Source organism: Panthera onca, chromosome C1, assembly GCF_046562875.1.
Source record: "Panthera onca isolate mPanOnc1 chromosome C1, mPanOnc1 haplotype 2, whole genome shotgun sequence".
NCBI lineage: Eukaryota > Metazoa > Chordata > Mammalia > Carnivora > Felidae > Panthera > Panthera onca.
The window spans coordinates 126,914,888-126,942,375 of NC_138346.1; the positions used below are offsets into that span (position 1 = coordinate 126,914,888).

Genomic DNA, 27,488 nt, shown 5'->3' on the forward strand with positions numbered 1-27,488 from the left:
TTTAGATTCTGTGTCTCCCTCCCTCTCTGCCCCTCCCCTGCTTATGCTCTGTCTCTCTCTGTCTCAAAAATAAATAAAAAAACATTAAAAAAAACCCTGCAGGGGCACCTGGGTGGCTCAGTTGGTTAGGTGTCTGACTTCGGCTCAGGTCATGATCTCCCGGTTCCCTATTTAACAGTAAATAAAATGTAACATAGTCTAGTTTGTAACTTATATCTAACGCCCAGTGCTCATCACAACAAATGCCCTACTTAATGCCCATTGCCCATTTAGCCAATCCACCCACCCACCTCCCCACCAGCAACCCTCAATTTGTCCTCTATATTCAAGACTCTCTTGTTTGCCTCCCTCTCTGTTTTTATCTTATTTTATTTTTCCTTCCCATCCCCTAAGTTCATCTGTTTTGTTTCTTAATCCACATATGAGTGAAACCATATGATATTTGTCTTTCTTTGATTGACTTATTTCGCTTAGCATAATTCACTCTAGTTCCAACAACATTGTTGCATATGACAAGATATAATTCTTTTTGATTGCTGAGTAATATTTCATTGTGTGTGTGTGTGTGTGTGTGTGTGTGTGTGTGTGTGTGTATGTGTACACACACACACATACCACATCTTTATATATTCATCAGTTGATGGACATTTGGGCCCTTTCTGTAATTTGGTTATTGTTTATAGCACTGCCATAAACATTGGTGTGCCTGTGCCCCTTTGAATCAGCATTTTTGTATCCTTGGATAAATACCTAGCAGTGCAATTGCTTGGTTGTAGGGTAGTTCTGACTTTTTGGAGGAACTTCCATATTGTTTCCAAAGGTGGCTGCACCAGTTTGCATTCCCACCACCAGTGCAAAAGTGTTCCCTTTTCTCCACGTCCTCATGAACATCTGTTTCCTGAGTTGTTAATTTTAGCCATTCTGACAGGTGTGAAGTGGTACCTCATTGTGGTTTTGATTTGTATTTACCTGACGATGAGTGATATTGAACATCTTTTTATGTATCTGTTAGCCACCTGGATGACTTCTTTGGAAAAGTGTCTATACATGTCTCTGCCCATTTCTTTACTGGAATATTTATTTTTTGGGGTGTTGAGTTTTATAATTTCTTTATATATTTTGGATACTAACCCTTTATCATATATGGCTTTTATAAATATCTTCTCCCATTCTGATGGTTGACTTTTAGTTTTGTTGATTGTTTCCATTGCTGTGCAGAAGCTTTTTATTTTGATGAGGTCCCAATAGTTCCTTTTTGCTTTTGTTTCCCTTGCCTCCAGAAACATGCCTGGTAAGAAGTCACTATAGCCAAGGTCAAAGAGGTGGTTGCCTGTTTTCTCCTCTATGATTTTGATGGTTTCCTGTCTCACATTTCAATCTTTCATCCATTGTGAGTTTGTTTTTTGTATGGTGTAAGAAAGTGGTCCAGGTTCATTCTTCTACATGTCGCTGTCCAATTTTCCCTGCACCATTTGCTGAAGAGACTGTCATTTTTCCATCGGATATTCTTTTCTGCTTTGTTGGAGATTAATTGGCTATAGGTTTGTGGGTCCATTTCTGGGATCCCTATTCTGTTCCATTGATCTGTGTGTCTGTTTTTGTGCCAGTTCCATAGTGTTTTGATGATTCCAGCTCTGTAATACAACTTGAAGTCCAGAATTGTGATGCCTCCAGTTTTTCTTTTTCAAGGTTTCTTTGGCCATTCAGTGTCTTCTTTGGTTCCATACAAATATTAGAATTGTTTGTTCTAGCTCTGTGAAGAATGCTGGTGTTATTTTGATTGGGGTTGCATTGAATGTGTAGATTGCTGTGGCTAGTATAGATATTTTAACAATATTTGTTCTTCCAACCCATGAACATGTGGCGTTTTTTCATTTCTTTGTGTCTTCTTCAATTTCTTTTATAAGCATTCTATATTTTTCCACATACAGATCTTTTGGTTAGGTTTATTCCTAAGTATCTTATGTGTTTGGGTACAATTGTAAATGGGATTGATTCTTTCATTTATCTTTCTGCTTCTTCATTATTGGTGTATAGAAATGCAGCTGGTTTCTGTACATTGATTTTATATCCTGTGACTTTGCTGAATACCTGTATCAGTTCTAGAAATTTTTTGGTGGAGTCTTTTGGGTTTTCTACATAGAGTATCTTCTTATCTCTCCTATTCTGGATGGCAGCCTTGCTGGGTAAGGAACTTTTGGCTGGAACTTTTGAATTCTCCTGAATTCAGCAAGGATGGACTACCATCTCCAGGGACAAAGGGGCAGGCTGGCACCATTTATCTCCCCCACCCCTCAGCATAAACCAACTTCAGTCAACAGCACAAAGCCAACACTGGCCGCCTCACCTGCTTATACCAAGTCTTGCCCTCCCTGTGCTCTGCTGGTACTGCATTGCTCAGCCAAGTGTGCCTTAGGACCAGCATAGAAGGCCTCTCCCCCATAAGACCAGCACAAACCCCTGCATGCACCACATCTACTACCATTGGGTTCTGCAAAGCTTCAGTTCTAGTGTAAATACCATTGGGTCTCTTTTAGCAAGCAGACTAGAGCACGTATAGTTAAAACTCGGCATGAACTGGCCAAAGTACAAACACTCCACACTGCTGGCAAGGAGAAACTCTGCAGAAGACTGACCTGGTGGATAGAGCAGCTGAAACCAGCAGCAGAGTACTTGCAGCACACACCAGAGACACTCCCCAAAGTGCCAGGCACTGGACATTATATGACCTCTTCTCATAAGACCATTACTCTCAAGAGCAGGAAACATAACAGGCTTTTCTAACATATAGAAGACAGATGCCTAGACAAAATGCCTAGATGGAGGAATTCATCCCAAAAGAAAGAACAAGAAAAGGTCACAGCCAGGGATTGGATCAAAAAAGATATAATTAATATGCCTGATCCAGAATTTAAAGCAATAATTATAAGGATACTAGATGAGCTTGAGAAAAGCATAGGAGACATGAGGGAGACCCTTACCACAGGGATAAAAGAGCTAAAAACCAATCAGGCCAAAATGAAAAATGTAGTAACCAAGATTTGAAATGAAGCAGATTAATGGCCACAAGGAAGGAAAAGCAGAGGAACGAGTAAGTGATATAGAACATAGAATTATGGACACAAATGAAGATGAACAAAAGAGCAAAGAAAAATCTTGGGTCATGAAAGAAGAGAGACAACTTGGTGACTCCATCAAACATACTAACATTCATATTATAGGAGTCCCAGAAGAAGAAAGGAAAGAGGGGCAAAAGGTTTATTTGGGGAAATTTAGCTGAAAACTTCCCTAATCTGGGGAAGGAAATGGATATCCAAATCCAGGAAACAGATAACTCCCATTAAAATAAACAAAAACAGGCAAACACCAAGACATATTGTAGTAAAATTTGCAAAATAGATGAAGAAAAAATCCTAAAATCGGAAAAACTGAAGAAGTCCCTAAATTACAAGGGAACACCAATAAGGTTAGCAGCAGATGTCTCCACAGAAACTTGGCAAGCCAGAGGGTAGTGGCATAGTATGTTCAACATGCCAAATGGGAAAAAATCTGCAGCCAAGAATACTCTATCCAGCAAGACTATCATTCAGAATAGAAGGCGAGACAGAGTTTCCCAGACAAGTAAAAACTAAAGGAGTTCATGACTAGTAAACCAGTCTGGCAAGAAATGTTAAAGGGACTCTCTGAGTGGGACAGAAAGACCAAAATCGACAAAGATGAGAAAGGAACAGAGAAAACCTCTAGAAACTATGGCAAAGCAAGTAATAAAATGATACTGAATATGTATCAATAAATACTCTGAATATAAATGGACTAAACAATAAAAAGGCATAGAGTGTCAAAATGATAAAAAAAAAAAAACCCAGATTCATCTATGCACTGCCTCTAAGATATTTATTTCAGACCTAAAGAGACCTGAAGATTGAAAGTGATGGGGTAGAGAAACATTTATCATGGAAATGGACATCAAAAGAAAGCCAGAGTAGCAATACTTATATCAGACAGCATAGATTTTAAACCAAAGACTGTAACAGAGATGAAGAATGGCACTATATCATAATAAAGGGGACTATCCAACAAGATCTAATAATCATAAACATTTATGCCAACTTGGAACAACCAAATGTATGAAACAATTAACAACAAACAAAGTAACTCATTGATAATATTACAATAATAGTAGGGGACTTCAACACCACACTTAGTGCAATGGATAGATTAAGCAGAAAAACAACAGGGAAACAATGGCTTTGAATGACACACTGTACCGAATAGACTTAACAGATATATTCAGAACATTTCATCCTAAAGCAGCAGAATACACATTCTTTTCAAAGCACATGGAACTTTCTTCAGAATAGATCACATACTAAGGAAACAAATAAGGCCTCCACAAATACAAAAAGATTGATATCATACCATGCATATTTTCTGACTACAACACTGTGAAATTAAGTCAACCACAAGAAAAAAAATTGGAAAGACCACAAATACACGGAGGTTAAAGAACATCCAACTAAAGAATGAATGGGTCAACCAAGAAATCAGAGAAGAAATTTTAAAAAATACATAGAAACAAATGAAAGGAAAACACAACAGCCCAAAACATTGGGAATGCAGCAAAAGTGGTCTTAAGGGAGAAGTATATAGCAATACAAGCCTATCTCAAGAAGCAAGAATGTCTCAAATAAGCATGTAAACTTATACCTAAAGGAGCTGGAAAAAGAACAAATGAAACCTAAAGCAGCAGAGGAAGGGAAATAATAAAGATTAGAGAAAAATGATATATAAGTGAAAATACAGTAGAACAGATCTAGGAATCCAGGAGCTGGTTCTTTGAAAAAAAATAATAAAATTGATAACCCCCTAACCAGATTTAACAGAAAGTACCCAAATAAAATCACAAATGAGAGGAGAAATAACAAACTCACAGAAATACAAACAATGAGAATATTATGAAAAATTAAATGCCAACAAACTGGGCAATCTGGAAGAATTGGACAAATTCCTAGAAACTCACAAAATACCAAAACTGAAACAGAAAGAAATAGAAAATTTGAACAGACTCATAACCAGCAAAGAAATTGAATCAGTAATAAAAAATCTCTGAATGAACAAAAGTTCAGGGCCAGATGACTTCCCAGGGGAATTTTACCAGACACTTAAAGAAGAGTTAATACCTATTCCCCTTGAACCTGTTTGAAAAAATAGAAATGTAGGAAAAACTGCTAAGCTCATCTATGAAGCCAGCATTACCTTGATTCCAAAACCAGACAAAGACCCCACTTAAAAGCAGAATTACAGGCCAATATCCTGTTAGCCATTTCTATGTCTTCTTCTCAAAAATGTCTTTTCAGGTCATTTGACCATTTGAGTGTTGGTTTCAGCTATTGAGTTGTATGACTTCTTTGCCTATTATGGATATTAGCCCTTTAACAGATATATAATTTGCAGTTATTTTCTCTCATTGCATGGATTGCCTTTTCATTTTTGTGATTGTTTCCTTTGTTGTGCAAAAGCATTTTAGCTTGATATAATCCCAGTTGTTAATTTTTGCTTTTATTGCTTTACTTTTGATGTCATGTTCAAAAACTCATTGCCAAGACTATTTTCAAGGAGTTTTCTCCTATATTCTAGGAGAAATATTATATTTTGTGGTTTCAAGTCTTATGTTTAAGTTTATAATCTACTTTGAGTTAATTTTTGTAAGTGCTTTAAAATATTGATCTAATTTTATTCTTCCACATGTGGTTTTCCAGTTTTCCAAAACCATTTCTTGAATAGACTATCCTTTCCCAGTTGCATATTCTAAGCTTCCTTATCAAATACTAGTTGATTGTATATGTACATATATAAGAGGGTTTATTTCTGTGCTATTTTGTTTCATTTGTCTATGTGCTATTTTTTGCCAGTACTATACTGTTTTGATTACTATAGCTTTTACCATAGTTTCAAATGATGAAGTGTACTGACTAGCTTTTCTTTTCTTTCTTGGGATTGTTTTGACTCTTCAGGGTCTTCTGTGATTCCCTTACAAATTTTAGAATTGTTTTTTCTATTTTTGTAAAAAATGCCATTAGACTTTTGGTAGGAATTGCATTGAATTTAGATAGCTGTAGGTAATATGGACATTTAAACAATATTGACTCTTTTTGTCCATGAACATAGACTATCTTTCCATTTATTTGTGTTGTCTTCAATTTCTTTTATCAATGTCTTATAGTTTTCTGCATATAGATGTTTTACCTCCTTGTTTAAATTTATTCCTAAATAATTTATTGTTGTTGATGCTGTGGTAAATGATATTGCTTTCTTAATTTATTTTTCAGACATTTTGTTGTTAGTGTATAGAAACTCAAGTTATTTCTCTAGGTTAATTTTGTACCCTGCTACATTATTGAATTTATTTGTTCTAAAAGTGTTTTGGTGGAAAGCAGGAGGCATCACAATCCCAGACTTTAGCCTCTACTACAAAGCTATAATCATCAAGACGGGATGGTATTGGCACAAAAACAGACACATAGACCAATGGAATAGACTAGAAACCCCAGAACTAGACCCACAAACGTATGGCCAACTAATCTTTGACAAAGCAGGAAAAAACATCCAATGGAAAAAAGTCTCTTTAACAAATGGTGCTGGGAGAACTGGACAGCAACGTGCAGAAGGTTGAAACTAGACCACTTTCTCACACCATTCACAAAAATAAACTCAAAATGGATAAAGGACCCGAAATGTGAGACAGGAAACCATCAAAACCCTAGAGAAGAAAGCAGGAAAGGACCTCTCTGACTTCAGTCGTCGCAATTTCTTACTTGACACATCCCCAAAGGCAAGGGAATTAAAAGCAAAAATGAACTACTGGGACCTCATGAAGATAAAAACTTCTGCACAGCAAAGGAAACAACCAACAAAACTAAAAGGCAACCAACGGAATGGGAAAAGATATTTGCAAATGACATATCGGACAAAGGGCTAGTATCCAAAATCTATAAAGAGATCACCAAACTCCACACCCGAAAAACAAATAACCCAGTGAAGAAATGGGCAGAAGACGTGAATAGACACTTCTCTAAAGAAGACATCCAGATGGCCAACAGGCACATGAAAAGATGCTCAACGTCGCTCCTCATCAGGGAAATACAAATCAAAACCACACTCAGATATCACCTCACGCCAGTCAGAGTGGCCAAAATGAACAAATCAGGAGACTATAGATGCTGGAGAGGATGTGGAGAAACGGGAACCCTCTTGCACTGTTGGTGGCAATGCAAACTGGTGCAGCCACTCTGGAAAACAGTGTGGAGGTTCCTCAAAAAATTAAAAATAGACCTACCCTATGACCCAGCCGTAGCACTGCTAGGAATTTACCCAAGGAATACAGGAGTACTGATGCATAGGGGCACTTGTACCCCAATGTTTATAGCAGCACTCTCAACAATAGCCAAATTATGGAAAGAGCCTAAATGTCCATCAACTGATGAATGGATAAAGAAATTGTGGTTTATATACACAATGGAGTACTATATGGCAATGAGAAAGAATGAAATATGGCCCTTTGTAGCAACGTGGATGGAACTGGAGAGTGTGATGCTAAGTGAAATAAGCCATACAGAGAAAGACAGATACCATATGTTTTCACTCTTATGTGGATCCTGAGAAAGTTAACAGAAACCCATGGGGGAGGGGAAGGAAAAAAAAAAAAAGAGGTTAGAGTGGGAGAGAGCCAATGCATAAGAGACTCTTAAAAACTGAGAACAAACTGAGGGTTGATGGGGGGTGGGAGGGAGGGGGTGGGTGGGTGATGGGTATTGAAGAGGGCACCTTTTGGGATGAGCACTGGGTGTTGTATGGAAACCAATTTGACAATAAATTTCAAAAAAAAAAAAGTGTTTTGGTAGTCTTTAGGATTTTCCACATATAAGATCATATCATCTGCAAACAAAGACAGGTACACTTCTTTATGATTTGTATGCCTTTTATTTCTCCTCCTCCTCCTTCCCCCTCCTCTTCCCCCTCCTCCTCCTTTCCCTCCTCTTCCCCTCCTTTCCCTCCTCTTCCCTCTGCTCCCCCTCTTCCTTCTCCTCTTCTTCCTGATTACTGCTGTGGCTAGAACTTCAAGTGCTATGTTAAATAGGGGTGATGAGAGTAGGTGTCCTTGTTTTGTTCCTGATCTTAGAAGAAAAGCTTTCAACCTTACACTGTTGAGTATAATGTTAGCTGTGGGTTTGTCATATATAGTTGTCCTTATAAGGTATTTTCCTTCTGTACCTAATTTGCTTAGTATTTTTATCATCAACTGATGTTGTATTTTGTCAAATACTTTTTCTGCATCTACTAGGGTAATCATATGATTTTTATCTTCCATTTATATTGTATATTACATTAATTGATTTACATTTGTTGAGCCGCCCTTGAAACCCAGTAATAAATCCCACCTGATCATGGTGTGGGAATATTTTGATGTGCTGTTGAAATCAATGTGATAATATTTTGTTGATAATTTTCGCATTGATGTTCATCAGGGATATTGATCTGTAAGGGATTTTTATATTATTGTAGTGTCTTTATCTGCCTTTGGTTTCAGAGTAGTATTAGCCTTGTAAAATAAATTTGGGAGTGTCTTCTCTTTTTCAAGTTTTGGAAAAGTTTGAGAAGGGTCAGTGTTAATTCTTTGAATAGTTGGTAAACTTCACAAGGGAAGCCATCTGGTCTTGGGTTTTACTTTGTTGGGTTGTTTTTTATTACTGATTCAATCTTCTAACTCATTATTGGTCAGTTTATATTTCCTATTTCCTCATGATTCTGGTAGGTTTATGTTTCTAGAAATTCATTCATTTCTTGTAGGTTGTCCAATTTGTTAATATATAATTGTTCATAATAGTCTATTATCAACCTTTGTATTTCTGTGGTATTTATTATAACAACTCTTTCATTTGTAATTTTGTTTATTTGAGTCCTCTTTTTTTCTTGCCAAGTCTAGTTAAAGGTTTTTTAGTTTTGTTTATCTTTTAAAAGAAACAACCCTTTGTTTTATATTTTCTTTTCTCTATTTCATTTATTTCTGCTCTGAGCTTTGTTATTTTCTTCCTTCTTCTAATTTTGGGCTTACTTTGTTCTTTTTCTAGTTCCTTGCAGTATAAAGTTAGATTGTTTGAGATCTTTTTTTAAATGTAGGCATTTATTGTTATAATTTTCCCTCTTACAACTGCTTTTGCTGCATGCCTTAAGTTTTGTTATGTTTTATTTTCTTTTTCCTTTGCCTCAAGATATTGTTTGGTTTTACTTTTGATTACTTTGATCTGTTGTTCAGGAGCATATTGTTTAATTTCTACATATTTGTGATTTTTTTAGGTTGTGGTCAGAAGAGACAATCTTTTTAAATTTTCTGAAACTTGTGTTTTGACCTAACACATGATCTACTCTTGAGAATATTCTTTGTGCACTTAATGCTCTGTATAAATCTGTTAAGTCCAGTTCATCTAAAGTATAGGTCAAATCTAACACTTCCTTATTGGTTTTCTGTGTGGATGACCTATCCATTGTTGAAAGTGAAGTATTGAAGTCCTCTACTATTCTCATGTTATTATTTCTCTTCTGATGTAAGTTGTTACTTAATATATTTAGATTCTCTGATGTTGGGTGCATGTATATGTACAATCAATATAATCTCTTGGTGAATTGACATCTTTATCATTATATAATGAGATACCTTGTCACCTATTACAGATTCTCATTTAAAATCTATTTTGTCTGATAGAAGTATAACTATGGCTGCTCTGTTTTGGTTTGCATTTGTATAGAATACTTTTTTCCAATCCTTCATTATGAGCCTATTGTGTCCTTAAAATTAAGTGAGTCTCTTGTTTTCAGGATACTGTTGGGTATTGTTTTTTAAATCCACTGAGCTACTCTTTAACTTTGATTGGAGAAGTTAACCCATTTACACTTACAGTAATTTTTGATAGTGAAGCTCTTTCTAATATCAACTTACTGTTTTCTGGCTGTCTGTAGTTCTTTTGTTCCTATCATCCTGTCTCATTTTCTTTCTGTTTGCACTGATGATTTTTCATAGTGGTATCCTTTTTTTAAAGTTTATTTATTTATCTTGAGAGAGAGAGTGTGTGCACAGGGAAGGGGCAGAGAGGGAGACAATCTGCACTGTCAGCACAGAGCCCAACATGGAGCTTGATCCCACAAACTATGAAATCATGACCTGAGCCAAAATCAGGAGTTAGGTGCTTACCCCGCTGAGCCACCGAGCACCCCCATAGTGGTATGCTTTGATTCCCTTCTCTTTATCTTGTATCTATAATAGATTTTTTTCCTTTGTGGTTACCTGAGTCTTACATAAACATTTATAGTTATAACAGTTTAAGTTGATAGCAAGTTAACTTCAATCACATACAAAAACTCTACCCTTCTCTCCTTCTCCCAGTGTTTTTGTTTTTGATATCACAGTTTGCATCTTCTTATATTGTGTATCCATTAAAAATTGTAGCTATAGCTATTTGAGTACTTTTGTACTTTAGTTAGTTAAGTGTACTAGAGTTAAGTGATTAACATATCATCATATTATAGCATTGGAGTATTCCCATTTTAACTATATACTTACCCTCATCAGTGTGTTTTAGAGTTTCATGTTTTTATGTTACTGATAGCTTCCGATCATTTCAGGTTTAAGGACTTCTTTCAGCATTTCCTGAAATGCGGATCTGGTGGTGATAACTCCTTTAACTTTTGTTTTCTGGATAGTCTTTATTTTCTTTTATTTCTGATATCTTTGCTAAATAAAGTATTCTTGGTTGGCAGTTTTTTTTAATTAATTAATTAATTAGCAGTTTGAATATATCCTCCCATTCTCTTCTGGCTTGTATGATTTCTGCTGAGAATTCCACTAGTAGCTTTATGGGAGTTCTCTTGTAAGTGACAATCTTCTTTTCTCTTGCTACCTTCAATATTCTCTTTGTCTTTGATTTTTTAAAGTTTATTTGTTTTTTGTTTTTGTTTTGAGAGAGACAGAGACAGCATGATTGAGGGAGAGACAGAGAAAAATGGAGAGAAAGAATCCCAACTAGGCTCCTCACTGCCAGCACAGAGCCTGATGTAGGGCTCAAACTCATGAAACTGTGAGATCATGATCTGAGCTCAAATCAAGAATCAGACGCTTAACCAAATGAACCACACAGGTGCCCCTCTTTGATTTTTGACAGTTGTATTATAATGTGTGTTGGAGAAGATCTCTTTGATTGAATTTGGGAACCTATAAGCTTCATGAATTTGGATAGCCAAATTTCTCACCACTTTTGGGAAATTCTCAGCTCTTATTTAAATAAGTTTTTTGCTCATTTCTTCCACTCTTGCCCTTCTGAGACTCCAATAATGCAGTTTCCCTTAACAACATCCATAAGTCCCATAGGCTTTCTTCACTTTTTAAACTTTTTTCGCTTCTGACTGGATAGTTTCAAATGTTTTCTAGTTCACTCATTCTTCTGTTTGGTCCAGTTGGCTGTTGAAGCTCTCTATTAAACTCTTTAGTTCAGTCTTTGTATTCTTCACTTCTAGAATTCTGTTTGGTTCTTTTTTTATGTTCTCTTTTTGCTTTTTATTGTTTGTTTTCTATCTCATTTTGCTCTTTTATTGTTTTCCTGATACAGTTAAGTTGTATATCTATGTTCTTTTGTAGCCCTCTGATCATCTTTAAAATAATTATTTTGAGGGGCGCCTGGGTGGCTCAGTCGGTTGAGCATCTGACTTTGGCTCAGGTCATGATCTCATGGTTCGTGGGTTCGAGCCCCACATCAGGCTCTGTGCTGACAGCTTAGAACCTGGAGCCGGCTTCGAATTCTGTGTCTCCCTCTTTTTCTGCTCCTCCCCCACTCATGCTCTGTCCCTCTCTCCTTCAAAGATAAAAAAAAATTAAAATAATTATTTTGAATTGTTTGTCAGGCAATTTATTATTTCTATTTCTTTGGGGTCAGTTACTAGAAGTTGACTGTGTTCTTTTAGGGATGGTGTGTTTCTCTGACTTTTGTAATGCCTTTATCTTTACATATCTTTACATACCTCCACATATTTGAAGAAGCATTCACCTCTACCATACTTCAGGGACTGACATCAGTAAAGAAAGACCTTCACGTGTGGGTTGGGGCACAATAGAGAGTGCTGTAGGTAGTGACCCCAGGTAGTGATACAGAGTGCCACATGCAGAAGTGTGTGCTGGCTCCTAGACTGGGGTAGATGTGATGTCTCATTGACTCAGACTGCTGGAATCCACAACATCAGCAAATACGTGGTTCTTCATAAGTTCTGTGGGGGGGTCTGCAGTAGCTACAAGTGTTGCTTGTATCCTTAGTGTTGCCTCCTGGTCTAGCTGCTATAGGCCAGGTGGGGGTTATAGTTGGAGTTGTCTTATGCACACACTCAGCTGTGTAGTGGCAGGAGTAGTTGCAGACATACATGAATTGGCAAGGTGTTGGGCAAGGAGCAAGGGCTGAGGTCAACTTCAGTCACACTTGCAGCTATGGGGGCTCTGGCTGTGGGTGTGCACTTCTGTGGCTACTGGGTCTTGCCACAGGTGTGCATATGGCAGTGGAAGTTGGTAATTGGAGTCAAGTTGGATTAGTGCAGGTGCACAGCTGCATGGGTTAGCTGTATTTGAGCACAGCAATACAGGCCAGTGACAGGAGATGGGACCAGTCTGGGTCCACAAACAGCTATGTAGGCCGTGGCTGTTGGCATTTGCTCCTGTGGATCCAGGGTCTTGCCATGGGTATGCACATGGCAATATAGTCTGGTGATAGCAGCCAGGCCAGTGACATGTATAGCTATATAGTTGTACAACTGGAAAGGCTAGTCTCAAATGTGCCTATGGTGGTAGGGTCAGCTGTCATGTTCTAGGCTGACATCTTGCCATCACAGAGACTATGGGCTACAAGTGTGGTCCATGGGATCTAGTGGGAATGGGGGAAGGGATCCAAGAGGGATTTGGGCAGCTAGAATTTGCAAATGCGAAAATCTATGGGGTGAAAACTCTGAGTCAAAAATGGTGGGGGTGTTTGAGGTAGCTGTGCTAGACATTGGTTTCTTCAGCAACACAACCTGCTGAGGTCCTTTGCTGAGCAGGCCACTGGGAACACTTTGTGGCTCATACTAGTAGCCTCTGCCCATTCCCATACATATTGGGAATTTTGGTAAACCATTTTTTCCCTATGAGCCTCAGTCTTATAAGTTTCATGTCTTGCCAACACACAACAGAGGCTACATTTCCTTAGCAGGGATCTATTCAAAATGATATAGAAGTGGAGAAACAGTAACCCTCTTGCACAGTTGGTGGGAATGCAAACTGGTGTGGCCGCTCTGGAAAACAGTGTGGAGGTTCCTCAAAAAATTAAAAATAGAACTACCCTAGAACTCAGCAATAACACTACTAGGAATTTATCCAAAGGATACAGGAGTACTGATTCATATGGGCACATTAACCCCAATGTTTATAGCAGTGCTTTCAACAATAACTAAATTGTGAAAAGAGCCCAAATGTCCATCAACTAATGAATGGATAAAGAAGATGTGGTATATGTATACAAGGGAATACTATTCGGTGATCAAAAAGAATGAAATCTTGCCATTTGCAATAATATGGATGGAACTAGAATGTATTATGCTAAGTGAAATAAGTCAAAGAAAGACAAATATATGTTTTCACTCATATGTGGAACTTGAGAAATTTAACAGAAGACCATGGGGGAAGGGAAGGGGAAAAATAGTTACAAACAGAGAGGGAGGCAAACCATGAGGAATTCTAAATGCACAGAACAAACTGAGGGTTGATGGGGGGACACGGGAGGGGGAGGAATGGGTGATGGGTATTGAGGAGAGCACTTGTTAGGAGGAGCACTGGGTGTTGTATGTGAGTGATGAATCACAGGAATCTACCCCCAAAGCCAAGAGCACACTGTATACACTGTATGTTAGCTAATTTGACAATAAATTATATTAAAAAACAAACAAAAACCCACAATGATATAGGAATAGTGAAACAGCTGTCAATACACTTCTTCTGCAGGAGTAAAATTAGCCGTAGTTCTTGCAGCAGTCCACACAACCATACAGGAGCTAGTTTCTCTGTCTCCCCAGGTATCAGCTCATGTGTAAAAAAATAAGACTCACATTGAGTTAAGAATCATCCTGGTTTTCAAAACTCATGCCCCTCCAAGGCATATACCTCCTGTTAGAGATGTCACTTTTTTGCTCCAGGTATTGAAAAGTTGTTTTTCTCTTTTTTTTCCCTTAATAAGTCTTGCTAGAAGAGTCATTGTTTTACTAAACTTCTGGCTTTATTTTCTCTATTATGTGTCTGTTTTCTGTTCACTGATTGTTGCTCTTTATCATTGCCTTTCTTCTATTTTTCTTTAGATTTAATTGGCTTTCTTTCTCCTTTTCTGGATGTGGAATTGTAGACTTCACTTTCTTCTCTTAAAACAGGTATGTTTAAAGCTTTACATTTTCCTCCTAAACCATGCTTTAGATGTGTCCCACAAATTTTGAAATTGTTTTTATTATTAAACTTAAAATAGTTTCTACTTTTCACTGTGAGTTCTTCTTTGAACTAGTGGTCATTTGCAATATGTTGCTTAATTTTTAAATGTTTATACTTTTTATTTTTTTTAAGTTTAAATTCCAGTTGACTAACGTACAGTGTAATATTAGTTTCAGGTGTACAATATGGTGATGCTGCACTTCCATACAACACCCAGTGCTCAACATAAGTGTGCACCTTAATCCCTATCACCTATTTCACCCATCCCTACACCACCTCCCCACTGGTAACCATCATTTTGTTGTCTATAGTTAAGAGTCTGTTTCTTGGGGTTTTTTTTCCTCTCTCTCCCCACCTTTACTCTTTTTTTTGTCTCTTAAATTTCATATATGAGTGACATCACATGGTATTTGTCTTTCTCTGACTTATTTCACTTAGTATAATAGTCTCTCGCTCCATCCATGTCACTGCAAATGGGAAAATGTCATTCTTTTTTACAGTTGAGTAATATTCCACTGTGTATATATACAACAACTTCTTTATCCATTCATCAGTTCCTGAACACTCGGGCTGTTTCCATAATTTGACTCTTGGAAATAATGTTGCTGTAAGCATTGAAGTTCATGTATCCCTTTGAATTAGTATTTTTGTGTGCTTTTACATTTCCTTAAGCAGTCCACTATATTTTTTTCAAGTTTTTATTTAAATTCTAGTTAGTTAACATAGAGTGTTATATTAGTTGCAGGAGTAGAATTAAAAAGGTGTCTCATTGTCATTGATTTGTAGCTTAATTTCACACACAGACAGGCTGGAAACATATCAACAAAATCAGCCGGTGTATGTTCATATATAATGACTCTCTCTCTACTGGAGTGTGACTAATGTCCTATGCTGTCATCTACTGACAACTGATGGGAATGCAAGCATATTTTTTTATTGTTGGAGTAAAATTTGTAAATAACATAAGTTTCAGATGTACAGCATTAAAATTCAATACCTGTATACACTACAAAGTGATCACCACAAAAAGTCTAGTTACCATCTATTACCATAAATATACCCCCTTTACCCATTTTGCCCACCCTCAACACAGTTCCCCTCTGGTAATCATCAAGCAGTTCTCTGTATCTGAGTTTGTTTTTATATTATTTGTCTTTTATTTGGGTTTTTTTAGATTCCATACATTAATGAAATCATGTGGTATTTGTCCTCCATCTGACTTATTACACTTAGTTTAATACCCAAGGCCCATCCGTTTATACAGAATGAACTTCTTATGCTGCCATTCTGAACCCCTCTCCCTGGAGTGCAAACATTTCTTAAATGATTTCAAGTAATCAACTTTTTAAAAAACTTAAGCCAAGAGACTATGAACAAAACTTTTTTGAGTGACTAAGACTGCTTTCAGACTGAATAAAACCCCTAATATGCTGATGATATATGAAAAAAATTCTTTTACTGAAAAGAGTGAAAACTGTTATTTTTGTTATCTGATGTAAACTTACACTTGATCCCTAGGATACAAAGATCTATGGGCACTTTAAAAACTAATTGGCTGGTTCTGCCCTGCAGCCAGGCTGCAGGCCTGTGAGGCTCCTCACTGCCGCAGGTAAGATTTACTTGAGATTTATGTAAGTAGGGGGTTCCTGTTCTGATGTAGGTGGAGTGGTTGAGCTGGAGACTTGAGAGCATGGCTCCCAACGAGGCTGTCTGCTGCCCAAGAAGAGTCGTGGTGGGAGCTGGTGTGTGAAATCCAACATGGTGGAGAAGTAGGGGGACTTGAAGTTCCCTCGTCCCTCAAACACAGCAGTCTAGAGGCCAGAGGACTTTGAATTTCAAGAGTCTGGGCTGCAGAGTGACAGAGATGTCTCCAGGGGCCGATGGGGACAACCTGGTAGGCTATATGTGCATGATTGTGAACTCGGAAAGATAAAATGGGTGGTGTAAGCACAGAGGGGAGGGATCCCCCTTCTGCAGAGAGGCAAAGGGAAGAGAAAGAGAGGCTGTGGAAGTGCAGGACTGTGTTTATACAAGAGAAAAACCATGGGCAGGGGGTCAGAAAAAAAAAACGGAGAAAGATCCAATCTCTAACTGTGGGGCTTTCTCTGGACTGGGGCTGGGTGTCCAGTTTGCACACCTGGGGAGGAGGGGAGCCTGCTCCGGGCTCAGTAACTGGTTCGGAAGTGCAGTTTGCAGTGGGAGAAAGCAACCCCCTCCCTTGAGTGCTGTGGGAAGAAGGTATATAACCATTCAAAGGACAAAGGACCATGCCTGTGCCCACCAGTAAGGGGCCATTTATTGGTAGGGTGGAGTGGCACTTCCCTGGAATCAGGGTGCGTGGAGCAGGATCCTTTAGAACATCTGGGTTTGAATCCCAGGTGAGCTTCAGGGAGGTGCAGGAGACTGTGGAGCCAAAGAACAAAACAAAACCAACCAAACAAACAAACAAAAAACGGGCCTATTTGTGCTTGCACAGCACTGGAGGGCTGCCTGAACAGAGTTCAGGACAGAGTTCAGGATTGGGTTTGGGACACCCAATCTGGGGAGGAGAGACTGGGTGTCACCATTTTTCTCCCCATCAACAGAGTGGTGCTTCAGGGAATGGACAGCAGACCCACGGTGGAGGCAGGACCTGCCTACACCAAACCACTCCCTTCAGCACCTGTTAAGTGGATATCTACCTGACGCTGACCAACCAGACAGCCCCTCCTCCAGACCAGCACTGCCACTGGTTCCAAGGCACCAAGTGGTTTTGCATTTTCTAATTTAATTTGTGTATGTATGTATGTGTATATATATATATATATATATATATATATATATATATATATATAATTTTTTTTTTTTTTTCTTCCTTTTATCCTTTGTATTTCTTTCCTCCTCCAGTCTGGTTATTCTGGTTGTTGGTTTGTTTAAGCAGACATATTTAATCTATTCTCTTTATACCTATTCTATATCTCCTTCTTTACTTTCCCCCCTCTCTCTCTGGATTAAGCCATATGGTTTCTCTGCCTAGTCAATTTTCTTTTCCTTTCTTTTTCCCTACCCTTGTTATTTCTCTCTTTGTATGGGATGAGGCCTCTTGACCAACACTTCACTCCCTCCCCCATTTTTTTTGGTTTGTTTACAGGGTTTTTTTGTTTTTAACTTTTTTTCCAGGGCTACTTCAATGAACAAATCAAAGCACACCTGGTGGAGGGCCCAAAACATCACTACGAATAGGGAGATAAAACAACCAGAGTTCAAACAAGAGAGAGCACATAACACATTCCAAAAACATCTCCTGAATGGCCAGGTCCTGGACAGTGTATGACCCCTCTTTAATATAGTAGTGCTTGCCCATAACAACCTTTTAAAACACATAAGGGACAGAAAACCAAAATGATGAAACAGAAGAATTCTCCTCAAAAGAAATTCCAAGAAGAAATGACAGCTAAAGAATTGATCAAAACAGATATAAACAATATAGCTGTTCAAGAATTTAGAATAATAGTCATAAGATTAATCACTGGGCTTGAAAAAAGCATAGAAGACAGCAGAGAATCTATTCCTGCAGAGATCAAGAAACCATGAATTAAAAAATGTTGTAAATGAGGTGCAAAATAAACTAGATGTGGTGGCAGCGAGGATTGAAGAGGCAGAGGGGGATAATAAGTGAAATAGAAGATAAAATTATGGAAAAAGATGAAGCTGGGAAAAGAGACAAAAAATTCTAGAGCATGAGGGGAGACTTAGAGAACTAAGTAATTCAATGAAACATAATAATATCTGTATCATAGGAGTCCCAGAAGAAGAAGAAGAGAAAAGGGTGGAAGGTGTACTTGAACAAATCATAGCTGAGAACTTCCCCAATCTGGGGAAAGAAACAGACATTGAAATCCAGGAGGCAGAGAGAACTCCCTTCAGACATAACAAGAATCGATTTTCTGCATGGCATGTCATAGTGAAACTGACAAAATACAAAGGTAAAGAGAGAATTCTGAAAGCAGCTAGGGACAAATGGGCCTTAACCTACATGGGTAGACACATAAGGGTAGTAGCAGACCTATCTTCTGAAACTTGGCAGGCCAGAAGGGAGTGGCAGGAAATATTCAATACACTGAATAGGAAAATATGCAGCCAAGAATCCTTTATCCATCAAGCCTGTCATTCAGAATAGAAGGAGAGATAAAGGTTTTTCCAGACAAACAAAAACTGAAGGAGTTCATCACCACTAAACCAGCCCTATAAGAGATCCTAAGGGGGACTCTGTGAGTGGAATGTTGCAAAGACCACAAAGGGACAGAGACATCACTATAATGTCTCTGAGCATTGAACCTACAGCACAAAACCTACAGATAACACAATGAAACTAAATCCATATCTTTCAATAATAACGCTGAATGTAAATGGACTAAATGTTCCAATCAAAAGACTTAGGGTATCAGAATGGATTAAAAAACAAGACCCATCTATTTGCTGTCTACAAGAGACCCATTTTATTTTATTTTATTTTATTTTATTTTATTTTATTTTATTATTTATTTATTTATTTATTTATAACACAATGAATCGCTTTTATTTCGGTATGCATCCACATCTCAGCATTTAGTGGTCCTGAACAGAAAAGTGGAAAAACGCAGCAATTTGCCAGGAAGTCAAGCCCGCCAATTTCGGGGATCTGCTGTGCACACTGAGTTCTTTTTCAATCCCTGCTGAGGACCGTGAGAAACAGCAGCACCAAAACCAAAGTATGCACCGAATTCAAGGTTCTTTTTGTTCCAGTTGCCACATTCCAAACTAGACCCAAATGGATTGCAAGATGACCACATGAGAACCCTGTGTAAAACTTCTTCAATTTTTAAAAGCAAAAGCAATTACAGGAAAAGAAAATTCATTCAGAGGGATCATGTGTGCTTACAAGTATCTTCTGTGGCCTTTCTCCAAGTTTAACCACCAAGAACTTTGAGAGCTGGCAGGTGTGAGTACCCCTTGTGACTGTTCTTTTCACTTTATCAAAACCTGAGCTAAAAAAACGCATCAGCTGATGGTGACAGCAGAGGGTGGCAGGGCTGAGGACCCAATATTCATTCCCAGGCTGGTGGAGAGTGAGTAAATGTGGTTCCAAAACTAAATGAGGGAAGTCAGAGACTCTTTCCAAACTTACCTGATGGCTTCTGGCCAAAGCAAGGAAGTATTGTGGAAAGTGTTGGGTGGTGATGGTACAAAAAGAGAGTTGAGGAGGAGGAAGGAAAAAGCAGCACCCCTCGATTAAGGTGGGGGAGAAGATATGGGGAGAGCCCTGAATTCCTCACCAAAGGCCAATTTCAGAGGGGAGCAGAGGGGGTTACAATCTATGCTTTGGCCAAGGGTGGTGGTGGAAAGTGAAGAAGGGACAATGGCTTGGGGGGGGGGGTGTGGTGGGGGGGCATCATTTAAGACTTAAAAAAAGCAGGGGTGCAGCTGGAGCACCCACACACACCCAACAGTAGTCCCACAGGCTGTGACCTGAAACCTTCACACCTACTCTAGCAAGCCACCCCAAGTTGGAGGGCTGTTGCAGGGAGGGAGGGAGGGAGGCAGGCAGGGAGGCAGGGGGAGGAGAAGGGGAGAAGGCAGAGACCCCAGGCCATGTAATCAGCAGCAAGGTGATTGTGTGATGTGAAGAGACCCATTTTAGACCTGAGGACACCTTTACACTGTAAGTTAGGGGATGGAGAATCATCTATAATGCTACTGGAAGTCAAAAGAAAGCTGGAGTAGCCATACTTATATCAGACAAACTAGATTTTAAAGTAAAGACTGTAACGAGATGAAGAAGGACATTATATCATAATTATGGGGTCTATCCATCAAGAACTAAAAACGATAAATGATTATGCATCCAATTTGAAAGCACCCAAATATATAAAACAATTATAAACATAAGCAATCTTATTGATAAGAACACAGTAATTTCAGGTGACTTTAATACTTCACTTACAACAATGGACAGATCATCTAGGCAGAAATATTAATAAACAATGGCCCTGAATGGACCAGATGTAGTTGACAGATATATGCAGAACTTTTCATTCAAGAGCAGCAAAATACACATTCTTCTAGAGTGCACATGGAACATTCTCCAACATAGATCACATACTGGGTCACAAAACAGCCCTCAATAAATATAAAAGAACTGAGATCATACCACGCACATTTTCAGATCACAATCTTATGAAACTTGAAATCAACCACAGGAAAATACTTGGAAAACCTCCAAATGCATGGAGGTTAAAGAAAATCCTACTAAAGAATGAATGGGTCAACCAGGCAATTAAATAAGAAATTAAAAAGTATATGGAAAAATATGAAAATGAAAGCATGACAGTCCAAACCCTTTGGAATGCAGCAAAGGCAGTTCTAAGAGGAAAATACATTGCAATCCAGGCCTATCTTAAAAACAAGAAAAATCCCAAATATAAACTCTAATAGCACACCTAAAGGAACTAGAAGCGGAGCAGCAAAGGAGCCCCAAGAACAGCAGAAGAAGAGAAATAATAAGGATTAGAGCAGAAATAAACAATATAGAATCCTCCCCACCAAAAAACCCCAAAAAACAACAAAACAAAAAAACAAACAGTAGTACAGATCATTGAAACTAAGAGCTGTTTTTTTAAAAAAAAATCAACAAAATTGATAAACACCTAGCCAGACTTCTCAAAAAGAAAAGAAAGAGGACCCAAATAGATAAAATCACAAATGAAAATGGATTTATTACAACCAATCCCTCAGAAATACAAGCAATTATCAGGGAATGCTGTGAAAAATTATATGCAAACAAACTGGACAACCTGGAAGAAATGGACAAATTCCTAGACACCCACACACTACCAAAACTCAAACAGGAAGAAGTAGAAAATTTGAACAAACCCATAACTAGTGAAGAAATTGAATCAGTTATCAAAAATCTCCCAACAAATAAGAGTCCTGGGCCAGATGGCTTCCCAGGGAAGTTCTACCTGACATTTATAACAGAGTTAATACCTACCCTTCTCAAGCTTCTCTTCCAAAAAATAGAAACAGAAGGAAAGCTACCGGACTTATTCTATGAATCCAGCATTGCCTTGATTCCCAAACCAGACAGAGACCCCACAAAAAAAAGAGAATTACAGGCCAATATCCCCGATGAACATGGATGCAAAACTTTTCAACAAGATACTAGCAAATCGAATTCAACAGCATCTAAAAAGAATTATTCACCATGATCAAGTGGGATTCATTCCTGGGCTGCAGGGCTGGTTCAATATTTGCAAATCAATCAATGTAATACATCACATTAATGAAAGAAAGGATAAGAACCATATCCTGTCAATAGATGCAAAAAAAAAAAAAAAGCATTTGATAAAATACAGCTTCCTTGATAAAAACCCTCAAGAAAGTCAGGATAGAGGAACATACCTAAACATCATAAAAGCCATTTATGAAAAGCCCACAGCTAATATCATCCTTCATGGGGAAAAACTGAGAGCTTTCCCCTGAGATCAGGAATACTTCAGGGATGTCCACTTTCACCACTATTGTTTAACATAGTGTTGGAAGTCCTAGCATCAGCAATCCGACAACAAAATGAAATAAAAGGCATCCAAATTGGCAAAGAATAAGTCAAACTTTCACTTTTTGCAGACGACATGATACTCTGTATGGAAAACCCAAAGACTCCACCAAAAATCTGGTAGAACCGATACATGAATTCAGCAAAGTTGCAGGATACAAAATCAATGTACAGAAATTGGTTGCCTTTCTATACACCAATAATGAAGCAACAGAAAGAGAAATAAAGAAACTGATCCCATTCACAATTGCACCAAGAACCATAAAATACCTACGAATAAAGCTAACCAAAGATGTAAAAGATCTGCATGCTGAAAACTATAGAGAACTTATGAAGGAAATTGAAGAAGACACAAAGAAATGAAAAAACATTCCATGCTCATGGATTGGAAGAATAAATATTGTTAAAATGTCAATACCACCCAAAGCAGTCTACACATTCAATGCAATCCAAATCACAATTGCACTAGCATTCTTCTTAAGGCTGAAAAAACAATTACAAAATTTGTATGGAACCACAAAAGACCCTGAATAGCCAAAGTGATGTTGAAAAAGAAAACCAAAGTGGCAGGTATCATGATCCCAGACTTTAGCCTCTACTACAAAGCTGTAGTCATCAGGACAGTGTGGTATTGGCACAAAAGCAGACACAAAGACCAGAGAATCCAGAATTGGACCCACAAATGTATAGCCAACTAATCTTTAACAAAGCAGGAAAGAATATCCAGTGGAAAAAACACAGCCTCTTTAACAAATGGTGCTGGGAGAACTGGACAGCAACATGCGGAAGAATGAAACTAGACCACTTTCTTACACCATACACAAAAATAAAATGGATGAAAGACCTAAAGGTGAGACAGGAAACCATAAAAACCCTAGGGGAGAAAACAGGCAACAACCTCTTTGACCTCAACCACAGCAATTTCTTGCTCGACACATCTCCAAAGGCAAGGGAATTAAAAGCAAAAATGAACTATTGAGACCTCATCAAAATAAAAAGCTTCTGCATTGCAAAGTAAACAATCAATAATACTAAAAAGCAACCAACAGAATGGGAAAAGATATTTGTAGGTGACATATCAGATAAAGGGTTAGAATGCAAAATTTTCAACACCTGAAAAACAAATAATCTAGTGAAGAAGTGGGCAGAAGACATGAATAGACACTTTTCCAAAAGAAGACATCCAGATGGCCAATAGACACATGAAAAGATGCTCAGCGTCGCTCCTTATCAGGGAAATACAAATCAAAACCACACTGAGATACCAGTCAGAGTGGCCAAAATGAACCAATCAGGAAACAACAGATGCTGGCGAGGATGTGGAAAAACGGGAACCCTCTTGCACTGCTGGTGGGAATGCAAACTGGTGCAGCCACTCTGGAGAAGTGTGGGGGTTCCTCAAAAAATTAAAAATAGGACTATGCTACGATCTAGCAATAGCACTACTAGGAATTTATCCAAAGGATAGAGAAGTGCTGATTCATAGGGGCACATTAACTCCAATGTTTATGGCAGCACTTTCAGCAATAGCCAAATTATGGAAAGAGCCTAAATGTCCATCAACTGATGAATAGATAAAGAAGATGTGGTTTATATATACAATGGAATACTACTTGGCAATGAGAAAGAATGAAATCCTGCCATTTGCAGCAACGTGGATGGAACTGGAGGGTATTATGCTAAGTGAAGTAAGTCAGTCAGAGAGACAAATATCATGTTTTCACTCATATGTGGAACTTGTGAAACTTAACAGAAGACCATGGGGGAAGGAAGGGGAAAAAATAGTTGCAAACAGGGAGTGAGGCAAACCATATGATTCTCTTAAATACAAAGAACAAACTGAAGGTTGATGGGAGGGGTAGGGGAGAGGGGAAAATGGGTTGTGGGCATTGAGGAGGGGTATTGTTGGGATGAGCTCTGGGTGTTGTATGCAAGCAATGTATCATGGGAATCTACCCACAAAACCTAGAGCACACTGTACACACTGTATGTTAGCCAATAAAGCATATTAAAAATAAATAAAGAAATAAAAAATAAGAAAACAAGAAAGAAATATATAAAAATAAATATAAATAAATAAATAAAAATATAAATAAAAAATAAATAAAAATAAATAAATCAACAAACATTAAAAAAATGAAATAAAAAATAAAAATAAAAAATAATTGGCTGGGGCACCTGGGTGGCTGCTTGAGCATCAACTTCAGTTCACATCAGGATCTCAAGGTTCATGAGTTGGAACCCCTCATTGGATTTGCTGCTGTCAAGTGTGGATCCTGCTTCAGATTCTCTATCTCCCTCTTTCTCTGCCCCTCCCCAGCTCATGCTCTCTCTCTCTCAAAAAAAGAAATAAACCTTTAAAAAAACTAATTGGGATAATGGGGGCTTCAAACAATCCCAGATCCAGAGCACAACATGTTTTTCAACTTTTGTCTATTTATTAACAAGAAAACTGTTGACATCCAGTGTTATAATCGATGCCCTCTAACCTGTGTACTTTTTAGGACAGTGACTCTCAACAGCTCTGCCTTGAGAAGTGAAACAAAATTATTTATGAACTATACTACACATAGTGTTACAAATGACAGTAAATTGCACACAATCAACTTTTTAAAAATATGAATTAGAGAAGATTAAAAATTATCTAATCTTTTATTCATTCATGTAAAAACATTTTTTAAAAAGGGAAGTACAAAGAGTGTGCAACAATGGAAGATATGCCTGGAAAGTTCTGCTTTGGTGATAGTATATCAGAAGAACACTCAGGACATGGCCAATTTTCAGGTGAGAACGTGAATGAATGGATTTCAATCAGAATAAAATGGTTGATATGTGTTTGTGACACAAAGTTTTCATTTGAATTAAGAACAAGAGTGCATGCTGAGGATCACAATGGATGGACCATATTATAGAGTTTCTGGTATTTTTCCTCCAGATCTACATCCTACTCTTCCCCTGGGTCTGACTTAGAGATTGACTATTATAGACTGGATGTTTGTGTCTCCCCAACAATTCGTATGTTGAAATCCTAGCCACTAATATGATGGTACTAAGAAGTGAGACCTTTGGGTGGTGATTATGTTTTGAGAGTGGAGGCCTTGTGAGTGGAATCAGTGTCCTTATAAAGGAGACTGCAAAGTGCTCCCTCACCCCTTCTGCCATGACACAGCATGAAGACAGCCATCTATGAACCAGGAAATGGCTCATACCAGACATCAAATCTGCTGGTGCCTTGATCTTGGATTTCCCAGCCTCCAGAACTGTGAGAAGTCAGTTTCTAGGTTTATATGCCACACAGTCCATGGTATTTTGTAGTGGCAACATGAACAAACTAGACAATGCCCTTATAAAATAGGCTGTAGAGAGCTCTCTTATTCCTTCCACCATGTGAGAATGCAGCGTGAAGACAGCCATCTATGAAACAGGAAGCAGCTCTCACCACACATCAAATCTGCTAGTGCCTTGATCTTGGACTTCTCAGACTCCAGACTATGAGAAATAAATTTCTGTTGTTTATCACCCCCCACCCCCCCAAAAAAACTAATTGGCTAAAGAAAAGTCCAACTGGTTGGGACACCTGGGTGGCTCAGTCGGTTAAGCATCAGACTTCAGCTCAGGTCATGATCTCACAGTTTGTGAGTTCGAGCCCCGTGTCAGTCTCTGTGCTGACAGCTTAGAGCCTGGAGCCTGCTTCAGATTCTGCGTCCCCCTCCCTCCCTGGCCCTCCCCCATTCACACTCTGTCTCTCTCTCAAGAATAAACATTAAAAAAAATTTTTTTTTAAATAAAAGTCCATCTGGTTCAGGGATATAAGGAACATTAAGAAGTCTCATTGAATGATAAGTTATATTGATTATACAATATAATAGTTTATCTTTTCCTATTTTAAAAGTGTTAAGGAAAGGTCATGGAAGGTAGAAAATCAGTAAAGAGTCAAATTCTCCCTGCATGAGAATTTTACCTTCAGTTAGTTGTCTAGCTCTGAAAATAAATAAAAGAGGTATGTATCAACTATGTTATTAAGCAACATTTACCAAGGTTAAAATGAACGTTGATTGGTAAATTGAATCTGGACTTGGAGAACTATAAATACCTCATGAGAAGCCATATGCTCTGGATTTCCTTAGTGTGGGACTCATAACTGGACAACTTCCTTGTGAGAATCCTGGAAGATATGGATTTGTATCAAACTTCCAAGGATCATGAGTCTTTTAAACCAGAGAAGCTTCTACATTTCACCCATTAATGTTAATTTCCATTTCCTTGAAACTGAGCTTTTACTTGGAGAATCAGAGAAAATAGCACCAAAGTGACTGTTTAAACTACCGTAGGGACTCCTACAAAACTTACTTCCACAAAAAAGCAACACATGGCAAGCTCTGGTGCCTGTCTCAGAGCCTCTGAATATACCTAAATGTAGCCTATGATAGTTTTGTAAGACCAAATGCTTAGTTGAACCTAAAAAAAAAAAGTTGGGAGGTGAAATTAGTATGATGATAGACTCGGAGATTCCAATAATTGTGTCTTTCAGAAAAAGGAGAGATGACCACTAAAAAAATAGTTCTGAAAGCTCTGGACTACAATGCAGTAGTAGCAGGAAACCCTGTGGAGCACAAAAACTGAGGATGGCTGATAGAAAAGAATAGGAAAGATTGTACTTGCGTCATCCTATTCACAAGTCCAAAGCAGCTCAGCACCAAGCAGGATCCCCTTAGAAGAATTCACTTCATGGGGAAAAGGGAAATAGAGGGAGTCCAGAAATCTCCATCATTGCTTGGAACATCTCCAGTCTTGCTACCAAGAACCCCACAGACTTTACCAACACTGAACACAGTTGATGTAGCTGCCCAGGGTTCCTGTTGCTGCATCTCCTCCCTAGGGCTAGAGCTGCTGCCGTGCTGTGCCCCATCCCTTGTGTTCTGAGTCAGGGCTTTGGCCCACCATTACCAGTGCTGCACTGTCACTGCTCTGTGCCCCACCCGCTAGGGTCTAAGTTGTGGACGTTGCTACACTATTGCTACTCTACACTCTGCTCCCTAAGGCCTGAGTGATGATTATGACCTTCCACTATGAGGGCTGCACTGCCTCTGCATCCTGCCCCCTAAGCCCAGGCCATGACTGCACCTTTCATCCCTGGGCCCATGCTCTGCTGCATTCTGCCTCCCTTCCCCTAGGAAGGAGCCCCAGCTACTCAGAGATCATTTCCATGAATAATCTGCACATGCCTCTGCCTCAAACACCCATGCCATCACAACAGCAAGTGTAACTGTATCCCAGGCCTTAGGTAACATAGTAGTATGCACGTTCCTGAGCACAAGACCCCAGTTTGACTGCTGCTCTGGGTGCCATTGTTCTAGACCCAATTCCAGGAGGATA

General features: G+C 38.5%; 1 protein-coding gene and 1 non-coding gene across 10 annotated transcripts in view; both read left to right on the forward strand.

Annotated features, from left to right (window-relative positions):
* LOC144617214 (uncharacterized) overlaps positions 1–17,307 on the forward strand; it is a 52,674-nt gene extending 35,367 nt beyond the window's left edge. For 3 of the 9 annotated variants that reach the window (XR_013557443.2, XM_078451573.2, XM_078451576.2), the window contains 2 exons: positions 14,416–14,484; positions 14,710–17,307. Coding sequence is in view for 3 of the 9 variants with exons in the window: in XM_078451573.2 (XP_078307699.1) it covers positions 14,416–14,459 (44 nt within the window). In the remaining 6 variants the exon portion in view is untranslated. The remainder of the gene's footprint in view (positions 1–14,415; positions 14,485–14,709) is intronic. The other 6 variants (XR_013557444.2, XM_078451574.2, XR_013557440.2 and 3 more) reach the window with 5 other exon arrangements.
* On the forward strand, positions 11,724–11,808 carry TRNAQ-UUG (transfer RNA glutamine (anticodon UUG)). The gene has a single exon. It is a non-coding gene; the product is annotated as a tRNA-Gln (tRNA).
* Positions 17,308–27,488: the final 10,181 nt, after the last annotated feature.